Here is a 13,117-nt window from a genome sequence, read left to right as displayed (position 1 = left end):
AAATGTTGGGTCTTAGGACTGCCGCATCAGATGCGATCTCCTTTGCTCGTTTTCACATGCGACCTCTTCAGCTCTGTATGCTGAACCTATGGTGCAGGGATTACTCAAAGATATCTCAATTAATATCTTTAAACCGATTTTACAACACTCTCTGACATGGTGGACAGATCACCATTGTTTAGTTCAGGGGGCTTCTTTGTTCTTCCGACCTGGACTATAATCTCAACAGATGCAAGTCTTACAGGTTGGGGAGCTGTGTGGGGGTATCTGACGGCACAAGGGGTTTGGGAATCTCAGGAGGTGAGATTTCCGATCAATATTTTTGAACTCTGTGCAATTTTCAGAGCTCTTCAGTCTTGGCCTCTTCTGAAGAGAGAGTTGTTCATTTGTTTTCAGATAGACAATGTCACAACTGTGGCATACATCAATCAAGGAGGGACTCACAGTCCTCTGGCTATGAAAGAAGTATCTCGAATTTTGGTTTGGGCGGAATCCAGCTCCTGTCTAATCTCTGCGGTTCATATCCCAGGTATGGACAATTGGAAAGCGGATTATCTCAGTCGTCAAACGTTGCATCCGGGCGAATGGTCTCTTCACCCAGAGGTATTTCTTCAGATTGTTCAAATGTAGGAACTTCCAGAAATAGATCTGATGGCTTCTCATCTAAACAAGAAACTTCCCAGGTATCTGTCCAGATCCCGGGATCCTCAGGCGGAGGCAGTGGATGCATTATCACTTCCTTGGAAGTATCATCCTCCCTATATCTTTCCGCCTCTAGTTCTTCTTCCAAGAGTAACCTCCAAGATTCTGAAGGAATGCTCGTTTGTTCTGCTGGTAGCTCCGGCATGGCCTTACAGGTTTTGGTATGCGGATCTTGTCCGGATGGCCTCTTGCCAACCGTGGACTCTTCCGTTAAGACCAGACCTTTTGTCTCAAGGTCCTTTTTTTCCATCAGGATCTGAAATCCTTAAATTTAAAGGTATGGCGATTGAACGCTTGATTCTTGGTCAAAGAGGTTTCTCTGACTCTGTGATTAATACTATGTTACAGGCTCGTACATCTGTATCCAGAGAGATATATTATAGAGTCTGGAAGACTTATATTTCTTGGTGTCTTTCTCATCATTTTTCTTGGCATTCTTTTAGAATACCGAGAATATTACAGTATTCTTCAGGATGGTTTAGATAAGGGTTTGTCCGCAAGTTCCTTGAAAGGTCAAATCTCTGCTCTTTCTGTTCTTTTTCACAGAAAGATTGCTATTCTTCCTGATATTCATTGTTTTGTACAAGCTTTGGTTCGTATAAAGCCTGTCATTAAGTCAATTTCTCCTCCTTGGAGTTTGAATTTGGTTCTGGGGGCTCTTCAAGCTCCTCCATTTGAACCTATGCATTCATTGGATATTAAATTACTTTCTTGGAAAGTTTTTTGTTCCTTTTGGCCATCTCTTCTGCCAGAAGAGTTTCTGAATTATCTGCTCTTTCTTGTGAGTCTCCTTTTCTGATTTTTCATCAGGATAAGGCGGTGTTGCGAACTTCTTTTGAATTTTTACCTAAAGTTGTGAATTCCAACAACATTAGTAGAGAAATTGTGGTTCCTTCATTATGTCCTAATCCTAAGAATTCTAAGGAGAAATCGTTGCATTCTTTGGATGTTGTTAGAGCTTTGAAATATTATTATGTTGAAGCTACGAAATCTTTTCGTAAGACTTCTAGTCTATTTGTTATTTTTTCCGGTTCTAGAAAAGGCCAGAAAGCTTCTGCCATTTCTTTGGCATCTTGGTTGAAATCTTTAATTCATCTTGCCTATGTTGAGTCGGGTAAAACTCCGCCTCAGAGAATTACAGCTCATTCTACTAGGTCAGTTTCTATTTCCTGGGCGTTTAGGAATGAAGCTTCGGTTGACCAGATCTGCAAAGCAGCGACTTGGTCCTCTTTGCATACTTTTACTAAATTCTACCATTTTGATGTATTTTCTTCTTCTGAAGCAGTTTTTGGTAGAAAAGTACTTCAGGCAGCGGTTTCAGTTTGAATCTTCTGCTTATGTTTTTCATTAAACTTTATTTTGGGTGTGGATTATTTTCAGCAGGAATTGGCTGTCTTTATTTTATCCCTCCCTCTCTAGTGACTCTTGTGTGGAAAGATCCACTTCTTGGGTAGTCATTATCCCATACGTCACTAGCTCATGGACTCTTGCTAATTACATGAAAGAAAACATAATTTATGTAAGAACTTACCTGATAAATTCATTTCTTTCATATTAGCAAGAGTCCATGAGGCCCGCCCTTTTTTTGTGGTGGTTATTTTTTTGTATAAAGCACAATTATTCCAATTCCTTATTTTATATGCTTTCGCACTTTTTTCTTATCACCCCACTTCTTGGCTATTCGTTAAACTGAATTGTGGGTGTGGTGAGGGGTGTATTTATAGGCATTTTAAGGTTTGGGAAACTTTGCCCCTCCTGGTAGGAATGTATATCCCATATGTCACTAGCTCATGGACTCTTGCTAATATGAAAGAAATGAATTTATCAGGTAAGTTCTTACATAAATTATGTTTTTTTGGGGGGGGGTTTTCCCCCCTTTCTTTAAAGGGGTATATGCTATTCGAAATTTCTATGGTCCATATCCGAATAAAATTAAAGCGGGATGAAACCCAACATTTTTTTTTTTTCCTTCATAATTCAGAGCATACAATTTTAAACACTTTAAATTTACTACTTTTATCTAATTTGCTTAGTTTTCTTTATCATTTGCTGAAAACCATACCTAGGTAGGATCAGGAGCTGGCTGCTAATTGGTGGCTGCACATATTTATTAGCTTTTTGATGTGTTCAGTAACTCCTAGTAGTTCATTTCTGCTCCATCAATAAAGGACATCTAGAGAAGGAAGCAAAATTGATGATAGAAATAAACTGAAAAGTTGTTGAGAAATTATTTTAGGATTAAAATAGAACATATATTTTTAATGTCCCTTTTTAATGATACTCAAGATAGTTGATCAGCTAAAATTGTTACTATGACAACACTTCATGTTATGCCAGGTTATCACCTAGTTTCAAAAAAAAAAATCACATATTTCTGGTAATTAAACTAGGTCTTAAGTGTCTACTCCATTTTGGTGGCATTTTATATTGAAAGTGATTTTCAGTAACATTTATCACAATTTTTCAATAAATATTAAGTATCTAACATATTTTACGCCTTGTGAGAAGAGAACGCCATTGTTAATTCCCTGAAGTCTAGATGTTTAAATGTTGCCTTTCTCACTGTCTGGCACAAAATATGAATAATTGACAAATCTGTGAGATGCTCAGCATTTCGGTGGCTTCTGGCCAGACTGCTGCAGGTACCTGGCAGCTTTTCTGTGATTGTTTGATTAGCGGTACTGGGAGATTTATTTGGGACTTACAAACGGATGTCATTAATCTGTGTGGTTTCTCCAGCCCGCAGGCACTTCCATATTAAATAAACAGGTGGGAAATTGCTCACAATAAATAGATGTATCATTGCATTAATATTGTATTCTGTTTGAGCTACTTGTAAATATGAAATAAAAGTGTTTTTTTTAAAAAAAAAAAATCTGTTGCCAAAATCTGACGTATAAGAGGCATAAAGAGCCAGAAATGTAAGATGCTTAACTAACGGGAACAAACTCCAGAATATCTGACCTATTGTACTGCAATTGTGAAACAGAGCTGGCAAGTTGTTTTAGCAAAATACTCTATGAACCTCCTCTCTACAGATCCACAACCATTGTATTTTTTTATATTTCTAATCAAGCTCTATCTGCCTTTTATAACCTTGCACTGATTTTTAAAGGGACACTAAACCCAATTTTTTTTTCTCTTATGATGCAGAGAGCAGCAATTTTTGGCAACTTTCTCATTTACTCTTTTTTTTTTTCTTCATTCTCTTGCAATCTTTACTTAAAAGGCAGGAATGTAAAGCTTAGGAGCCGGCCCATTTTAGGTTCAGCACCCTGGATAGCACTTGCTTATTGCTGGCTACATTTAGCCTCCAATAAGCAAGCTTTTAACCCAGGTTCTGAACCAAAAATAGACCGGCGCCTCCTAAGCTTTACATTTTAAATAAAGATAACAAAAGGATGAAGAAAAATTATTAATTGGAGTAAATTAGAAAGTTGCTTAAAATTGCTGCTCTATCTGAATTGTGAAAGAAAAAATTGGGATTTAGTGTCCTTTTTTTAAAAGGATATGAAACCCAAAAAATCTGATTCAGAAAGGGCGTACAGTTTAAAAAAAGAGTTTGCTTCATTCCAATGGTATTCTGTGATCAAGAGATACTTAGGTAGGGGTCCAGCACTACATGACAGGATATAGTGCTGTTGCACATGGATAACATTCTTGTAAAACTGCTGCAATGTGTTTCGGACACATGCACGCCCCTGAGCTTATGCCCCAGACAATTTGATAATAGAAGTGAATTAGAAAGTGGTTAAATTGTATGTTATAGCTAAATGATATGAAACCCAAAATGTTTATCATTTAGATATAAATACTGTATTTTGCTAAATCTTAGTTCCTCTTATCTTCCATATAGATTACTTACTTTTTTTTTTTTTTTTTTTTTTTTTTTTTCCTCCCATCAGTCCAACATTTCTTAAAGGGATAGGAAAGTCAAAATTTAAACTTGCATGATTTAGATAGAGCAGGTCATTTTTAAGAAACTTAAATTCACTTCTGTTTTTAAATGTGCTTCGTTCTCTTGGTATCCCTTGTTAAAAAAAATGAATATGCACATATCGTACACTAGTGGGAGCTGCTGCTAATTGGTGCCTGCACACATTTGTCTCTTGTGATTGGCTAAATAGATATTTTCAACTTCCTGTCAGTAGTGCAATGCTGTCCCTTCAGCAATAGATAACAAGACTATTTGTTTAACTTTTATTTTAATAACCTCTGTCACAGGAGCTCAAGGGGGATCAGTAGTAAAGGCTCTCGTGGAAGATGGCACCTTCGCTGTTAGGGCAGTGACTCGGGATCCCAAAAAGGAATCTGCTGTGAAGCTGAGTCAATCTGGAGTGGAAGTTGTAGCTGCAGATTTGGACGATGAAAAAAGCCTGGAATCTGTTTTAAGTAAAGCTTCTGGGGCTTTTGTAGTAACTAATTTCTGGGAACATTTTAGCAAAGACAAAGAGATCAAACAGGTAAATAGATAACGCTGATTAAAAAAATAATAATCCCACTTCTGACACCAGCTCGTTTTTACACACCATACTAGTTGTGCATTTTTTGTATAATATATGTTCTCACATGATAGTGCAGTTAATTTCTTCAGCATTTTTTTTTCAGTGGTCTGGTAATCTTCCATGTTTGCTATAGCTATTACTGTGCTTTTTCTACAATTTTTTTTTATTTTAGTATTCTCCAAATTCAAATTTATGACCGCTTCTGTTTGTACTTGTTGTTTAAATACATCCATCCTACAGATGCTCCAATGGGTTAATACTTTGTACCTTCTAACTTTTTTACACGTTGGTTGATTTCCAAATCAAGGAAAGCTGGTTTATGCCCTGATTTGCTTAAAGGGACACTGAACCCAAATTTTTTCTTTCATGATTCAGATAAAGCATGCAATTTTAAGCAACTTTCTAATTTACTCCTATTATAATTTTTTCTTCGTTCACTTGCTATCTTTATTTAAAAAAGAAGGCATTTAAGCTTCTTTTTTGGTTCAGAACTATGGACACCACTTTTTTATTGGTAGATGAATTTATCCACCAATCAGCAAGAATAACCCAGGTTATTCACCAAAAATGGGCCAGCATCTAAACTTACATTCTTGCATTTCAAATAAAGATACCAAGAGAATGAAGAAAATTTAATAGGAGTAAATTAGAAAGTTGCTTAAAATTGCATGCTCTGTCTGAATCACAAAAGAAAAAATATGGGTTTAGTGTCCCTTTAATGGATAGTGTTCACTTGCAGCAGCAGTACATACACCAGTTTAGTATTAATATAGGTACAAATACCTAAATCTGGAATTCCAAAAGCCAACTTTTTTTTTTCTCTTTAATTATTAAAATTGACAATTTTCCTCACAATTAAGTCATAATCTTCTCTGCCTGCATCTTTGGTTTGTGATCTAAGATGCAAATAGTTGTTTTAAATACATCTTACCTTTCTTTCTACAGTACTGTACTATCTTTCTGATGGTAATTAGTATGTATACAAACGTGTTAAATCATATAAAACTACATTTAGGCTGCACACAAGCTGTATTATATGTAAATATTGCCAAAATGGCATAAAATATAGTTTTACACTTGTCCTATCTCCAAGCTGTTCAACTTTACAGAAGGAAATATTCTGAAATCCAAATCTTTTCAGGTCCCAAACAGTTTAAATAAAGGGTTTTCTACCTGTACAATGACAGCAGGATACAGATGTGGTTAATTTTAAACAAACTGATTTTGCAGCAAAGAGTTTATATTGATAAGTTAGATAAATTATATTTGTGTGTGTGTTTCCTGTGCTAAACTGTTTATGGTTGGGGAGTGTCATTCTCAACCAATAGGGCTGTGGGGGAGTTTTCTTATAAACCAATAGGCAATCTACCCCTTAAACAGTGTAGATGTGCACTTGCTCTTGTCTTAAAAATCGGTTCAGGCAGCTTTTAGCTTATTCCTGTTTGCTGCTTTTAAACAATCCTTTGAGTGTAATGTCTTGTCTTATTTATAATTTGAATTTATGAAATTCTTATGTTTAAAAAAAACAAAACAAACAGATTTGTACAATAATGCAAAGTTGTTTTGTTTTTTTATATAGAAGTAGTGACAGATTTTTAGATAGTGAACTCATCCCCAAACTACTGCTTGGAAGCCACAAGATTGCCACCTCCAAATCAAAAACTGTCAGTGATTGGGGATAACGTGTGACAGCAACTCCTTAGTGGTTCACCAACCATGTCCTGCTTAGTAGCTGCAGTGCTTGCAAGTTTGTTTGTTTTTTAGTTTTTGTCACTAGCACCTACTGAGCATGTGCAAAAATTCAGAGATGTACGTAAATGCATTTTTAATTGGCTGATGGCTCACATGATACAGAGGTGGAAATAGACAGAACTTTAAAATTTGTAAGAAAAAAAATCTACTACTTTAAAGTTCAGATTAAGTGCTATTGCATTTTCTGAATATGCAAATCTACTGTATTTACTGGTTCTTTAACTTCACTGTTTACCTGGTATAACAATGGTGTGCCTAAGGTGTCCATGTACAAGTGTTTCTCAACCGTGGGCCAAAAGAACCCCCACCAGGCCAGGTTTTCACTATAACTGAGCCAGTGCACAGGTGGAATAATTAGCAGGTTAGTAACCATGGTGTTACTTATCAGCTGATTACTCAACCCGTGCACTGGTTCAGCGATAATAAAAACCTGGCCTGTTGGGTTTTGAGGACCACGGTTGAGAAACACTGATGCACAACACCTTAGTCTCTAAAGACAAGGGTTTCCTATAGTGTCACTAAAATGTCAATTGGTTTTTAGGGAAAGCTGATTGCTGATGTTGCCAAACGCCTTGGACTGAAACATGTGATTTTTAGTGGTCTGGAAAATGTAAAGAAGCTGACAGATGGCAAACTGGAAGTGCTGCACTTTGATGGGAAAGGAGAGGTAGAGGAATACTTCAGAAGCATAGGTGTACCTATGACAAGTGTCCGACTTCCCTGCTACTATGAGAACCTGCTAACGTTCTTCAGGCCCCAGAAGGCAAAGGATGGGGAGACCTACACTTTAGGTAAGGAGCAGTAATGGTTGTGTGCCACAAGAAATAGGATACAGCTGGTCAGTGATTCTGAGCTAAATGTCTTAATGTGACCTAGAGTCACTGTAATGGTGGTTTTCATGCCATTTTAGTGAGCCTGAAATGACTAAATTATGTGCTTTCCACCAGTCTTTAACACTTATGTTGTAACTTTATGCCACTCCTGGCGCAAAAATTCAAGCAGCCCGGCTTTGTTTGACTTGTGACATTCACATTCTAGAAGTTTTCAATGGGATTCAGGTCTGCAGATTGGGCTGCCATGACAGTCTTGATCTGGTGGTCCTCAATCCACACCTTGATTGACCTGTCTGTGGGGCATAGAGCATTGTCCTGTTGGAAAACGCAATCCTTTAGAGTTGGGCAACATTGTCACAGCAGAAGAAAGCAATTATTCTTACAGGATAACCTTGTCCATGGCTTGATTCATGCATCCTTGACAAAGATAAATCTGCCTGATTCCAGGTCATGTTCTGAATCAAATGTTCAGCTTTGCCTAACACCTGGTTGTCTAATGGTAAGACTGAGGTCTACAAACCAGTGTATTGCACCCACTGATATTTGGTGGAGGATTGGTGATGATATGGGGGTGCTTCAGCAAAGCGGAATTGGGGAAAATGCTTTAAATTACAATATTTTTATTTGGGAGAAGTGTCAGTAGTTTTATAGAATGAAACAGATGTTAATTTTACTCATACACAAGCAGAGAAACTGATTTCAACCTTTTACATTAAACCCACAAACACATACATTTTTGTGAGTGGAGGGGAGTATAAAGGGGCATAGTTAATCTAACAATCTGGGAAATTAGATGTGTTGGTTATTTAGCAAGTTAGTCATCTGACTGAACCAAATTGATTTTGTTTTACTAGTACAATGATTTCAGATACAGGGTTTATGTATAGTTGCAGGGACCTGGTCTTACATTAGGAATTTAGTGCACATACACTTTACTGCCTGAGCCCTTAGCAGATAAATTAAAGCAAAGCGGTGACTGTGCAAAGTTTGAAGTTAAAGGGACAGTATACACTAATTTTCCTATTACTGCATGTAATAGACACTACTATAAAGAATAAGATGCACAGATACTGATATAAAAATCCAGTATAAAACTGTTTAAAAACTTACTTAGAAGCTTCCAGCTTAGCTCTGTTGAAAAGGTAGCTGGAAAGCCCACTGCAAGTGTGAAATCAGACACAGATGCAAGTTTGGAAATCTCATTGCACCTTTGTCATGGCAAGATGGATATTAGTCAATCTGCTTCTTTGAAATTTGGTTGCAAGATTCTGTGTTTATCTTAAACTGATGGGTTTTTTTTGTTTGTTTTTTTCCCCCACTCTTATTTTTGATATCTTTACTTTTTTTATTCTCACTGGTAGGAATTACTGGGGTGCCAATTAATTAGAAATTATAACCAAAATATAAGCTATTTCTATATCTTGACTCCTATCTATGGGTAATACCTACCAGGCTCCCTCATTTGGCTGGAGATCTATAGGAGAATAAAGGGGGGCTGCTTCATTTAACTTTTATGCAGTTAGCAAGGGGAGTGTGCACTTCTGTCCACGCCCCTTTTGGTGAGGGGTTCACTTGGCATATGGGCCAAGATATAGAAATTGCTTATATTTTGGTGAGAATTTCTAATTACTAGGATAATACCTACCAGTGAGAATAAAAAGTAAGATGTGGGGGGGGAACAATTTGCTTTAAAAATGTAAATCTGACTTTTAATTTTTTTTTTTAGCAATTCCCATGGGTGATGTCCCAATGGATGGAATGTCTGTGACAGACATTGGTCACGTGGTTGTCAGCATCCTAAAGTCTCCGTCAGAATACACAGGGAAGGACATTGGGCTCAGCACTGACAAGCTAACGGTAGAACAATATGCAGAGAAAATGTCCAGTGCCATAGGCAAGACCATCAAAGACGCTAAGGTGCGACAACTATTAAAGATAAAGATTTGACTCTTCCATCTGTGTCTAATACATCATTAAGTACAAACAAGAGAAGTGTTTTTATTAGTTTAAATACATTTATTTAATGTGTTCAGATTCAGATAGTGAAAAGTGTGAATTAAAGTGATGGAAAACCCCCAACATTTTTTGTGATTTAGACAGAGCATACAATTTTAAGTTTCAAATTTGGTTTGTTCCCATGATATTCTGTGTGGACGAGATACCTAGGTAGGCATCTAGAGCACTACATGACAGGAAATAGTGCTGCCATATAGTGCTCTTGCTAATGGGATAACATTCTTGCAAAACTGCTGCCATATAGTGCTCCAGAAATGGGCCGGCTCCTGAGCATACATCCCTGCATTATAACAAGATGCCAAGAGAATGAACAAAATTTAATAACAGAAGTAAATTTGAATGTTTTATTATTTCATGATTCAGATAGAGCATGCTATTTTAAAGGGACAGTCAACACCAGAATTGGTGTTTTGCATAACCAACAGTTATATTCATATACTTTTTACTTCTGATTACCTTGTATCTAAGCCTCTGCAAACTGCCCCCTTATTTTAGTTTTGACAGACTTGCATTTTAGCCAATCAGTGCTGACTCCTAGGTAACTCCAAGTGTGTGAGGACGGCACACATGAACGCCCTCTAGTGGTGAAAAACTTAACGCATTCAGTTTAGAGGCGGCCTTCAAGGTCTAAGAAATTTGCATATGAGCCTCCTAGGTTTAGCTTTCAACTAAGAATACCAAGAGAACAAAGCAAAATTGGTGATAAAAGTAAATTGGAATGTTTAACATTACATGCCCTATCTGAATCGTGAGTTTATTTTAGACTTGACTGTCCCTTTTTAATGTTGGAGTTCATGTCTCTTTAACTTCTCCTAGAGTAGACTAATTCACTTATCTCGTTAATTGAGCTCTTTAGAGTGGTTTATTCAGTAATTATTTGAAATGCAAATAGGTGCATGCATGCTTCATTACAATGTGAACAAAAATCCTAGCAATCTGCAAATATATAGAAAGCGATGAAAAAGTCAGAATTGAAATGTGCATGGGTGCATTTCAATTTGAAATAAGTATTTTTGCAATATACTTCAATTAGCAAAACTGCTTCTAGTAAGTTGGCCATTACTGGTTTCTGCAGCATATGCACATATGCTGTGAAAGCCTGTGCACAAATATTCAAAATACCTTCCCAGAGCTGACTGGTGTGTATTGCTTCTGAAGACCTAATTTGTGTCATACAAGCCACTGCTGAGAAGGCTTCGTGTTGGAATACTGGTGTACAGGTTGCTCTTTTAACAAAGGATATCAAGAGAATTAAGCAAATTTGATCATAGAAGTAAATTGAAAAATTGTTTAAAATTGAATGCTCTCTGAATTCTGTTTCTTGTCCCCAACTTACCAATTCACTTCTATTATCAAATTTGTTTCCTTCTCTTGACATCCTTTATTGAAGAGTAAACATAGGTGAGCTTATAGGACCTCAGGAGCGTGCATGTCTTAAGCACTCTGTTGCAAATACTACTGCCATAATCTTTTTTTTTTTTTATACAAGTTTAGAGGGACATAAAACTCAAAATGTTTGTTTCATGATTTAGATAGACCATTGAATTTTAAACAATTTTCCAATTTACTTCTATTATATAATTTGCTTAATTCTCTTGCTATCCTTTGTTGAAAAGCCTATTTAAATAGGCTCCGTAGCTGCTGATTGTGGCTACACATAGATGCCTTGTCCGATTTGTTGAAGAAATAGCAATGCATATGGGTGAGCCAAAGGATATCTGAAGAATGAAGCAAATTAAATAGAAGTAAATTGGAATGTCGTTTAAAATTTTATTCTCTATCTGAATCATAAGAGAAAAAAATTATTTGGGTTTCATGTCCCTTTTAAAGTTGGAGACAGTAAAGTCTTAATTAACATTACCTAAACACTGTTATAACTTGAAAGAAAATACTTGTGCCCTAGGTTTGTGTTCCAAAGAGCTAAACTAAAGCGTCATTCCTGTATGGCTTACTAGATTCCACTGACCATAAGCTTTCATTCTTCTGCCTTTATCTTTAGTTGTCTCCAGAGGTGTATGAAAAACTGGGCTTCCCAGGAGCACAAGAGCTGGCAAACATGTTCCGATTCTACCAGCTGAAACCAGACCGAGACATTGAGCTTACCTACAAACTCAACCCTAAAGCCAAAAAGTTCCAGCAGTGGATAGAGGAGAACAAAGCGGCATTTAAAGACTTATAAATGTAGTTAGGAAAAGACTCTAGTCTGAACCTTCTGCGCCACTTAACTTCTCATTATTGCCTCATATAGAATTGTCCTAAAACCCTGCAGAAATGTTCGCCCAATGTGAAGTAACATTCTATGGACTTACATCTTCATACGTTTTACAGCAGCTCTTAAACACAACAAACCTTGTATTATCTTTGTATGACCTAAAGTTACTAACCGGAATGTGAAAATGTCCTCATCACAGCCTTTGCTGTATAGTTTTGTATCAGTAAACTTAACTTTTGAAACACTCATGTGTATTGTAGTATATGAATGAAGTTCAGTCAGCTACCGACCTCAGAAGAAATGTAATAGACTATATTCCCCCATCCAACCCACACACATTGGAAGTTCTTTACACTTTAACAACTGATAGGCGACACAAACCAAAAATGAAACGTTCATGAGTGTCCGTTTTGGATAAAAGCGTTTTTGCAGTATCCTTGTATTAGCAAAAATCTTCTAGTAATTTAACTTCAAATGTACATATGCTGTGTATGCACAATGTGTAGCGGTCAAACACAGCCTGGTGCTGAGTATTGTATTATCGGCAATGCTTTAATTTGCATTAAACACCTTGTGTTGTATTTTTATTTTTTTTAATTAAAGTTAAAGAAAAAATGTCCCACACTCAGACTCCCCTCAAAAAGGCGCATTCGGTAACCTACAAATCATCTAGTTTAGGCAGTTTGCAGTATTTTGAAACCTCTTACAGGCTTTGCTATTTTCTCCCCCAGAGGTGGGCTACTGAGTAAGTAAAAATAAAACAGCATTTGCGTTGGGTTAAAGGGACAGCAAACCCATTTTTTTCTTTCTTTCATGATTAAGATAGAACAGCAATTTTAAGCAACCTTCTAATTTACTCCTATTAAAAACAAATACAAAAAAAAAACAGTAATCCTAAGCTTAGGAGCCTGCCCATTTTTTATTCAGCACCTGGGTAGCGTTTGCTGATTGGTGGCTAAATGTAGCCACCAATCGGCAAGAGCTATTCAAGGTGCTGAACCAAAAATGGGCAGTCTACTAAGCTTGGATTCCTGCTGAACAAAAAAATTTGGGTTTACTATCCCTTTAAAGTATTAATAGGAGTATTGTAAGTTTTT

At 36.7% G+C, this 13,117-nt stretch overlaps 1 protein-coding gene across 1 annotated transcript in view; it reads left to right on the top strand.

The window, feature by feature from the left end:
• NMRAL1 (NmrA like redox sensor 1) overlaps nucleotides 1–12,264 on the top strand; it is a 44,850-nt gene extending 32,586 nt beyond the window's left edge. Inside the window, exons 3-6 of the mRNA XM_053694360.1 lie at nucleotides 4,927–5,165; nucleotides 7,501–7,750; nucleotides 9,519–9,709; nucleotides 11,808–12,264. Of these exons, the coding sequence (XP_053550335.1) occupies nucleotides 4,927–5,165; nucleotides 7,501–7,750; nucleotides 9,519–9,709; nucleotides 11,808–11,987 (860 nt within the window). The 3' untranslated portion in view covers nucleotides 11,988–12,264. The remainder of the gene's footprint in view (nucleotides 1–4,926; nucleotides 5,166–7,500; nucleotides 7,751–9,518; nucleotides 9,710–11,807) is intronic.
• Nucleotides 12,265–13,117: the final 853 nt, after the last annotated feature.

Source organism: Bombina bombina, chromosome 11 (genome assembly GCF_027579735.1).
Source record: "Bombina bombina isolate aBomBom1 chromosome 11, aBomBom1.pri, whole genome shotgun sequence".
Lineage (NCBI taxonomy): Eukaryota > Metazoa > Chordata > Amphibia > Anura > Bombinatoridae > Bombina > Bombina bombina.
Note: the sequence above shows the minus strand (reverse complement) of the source record. Positions and strands in the feature narration are given on the sequence as shown.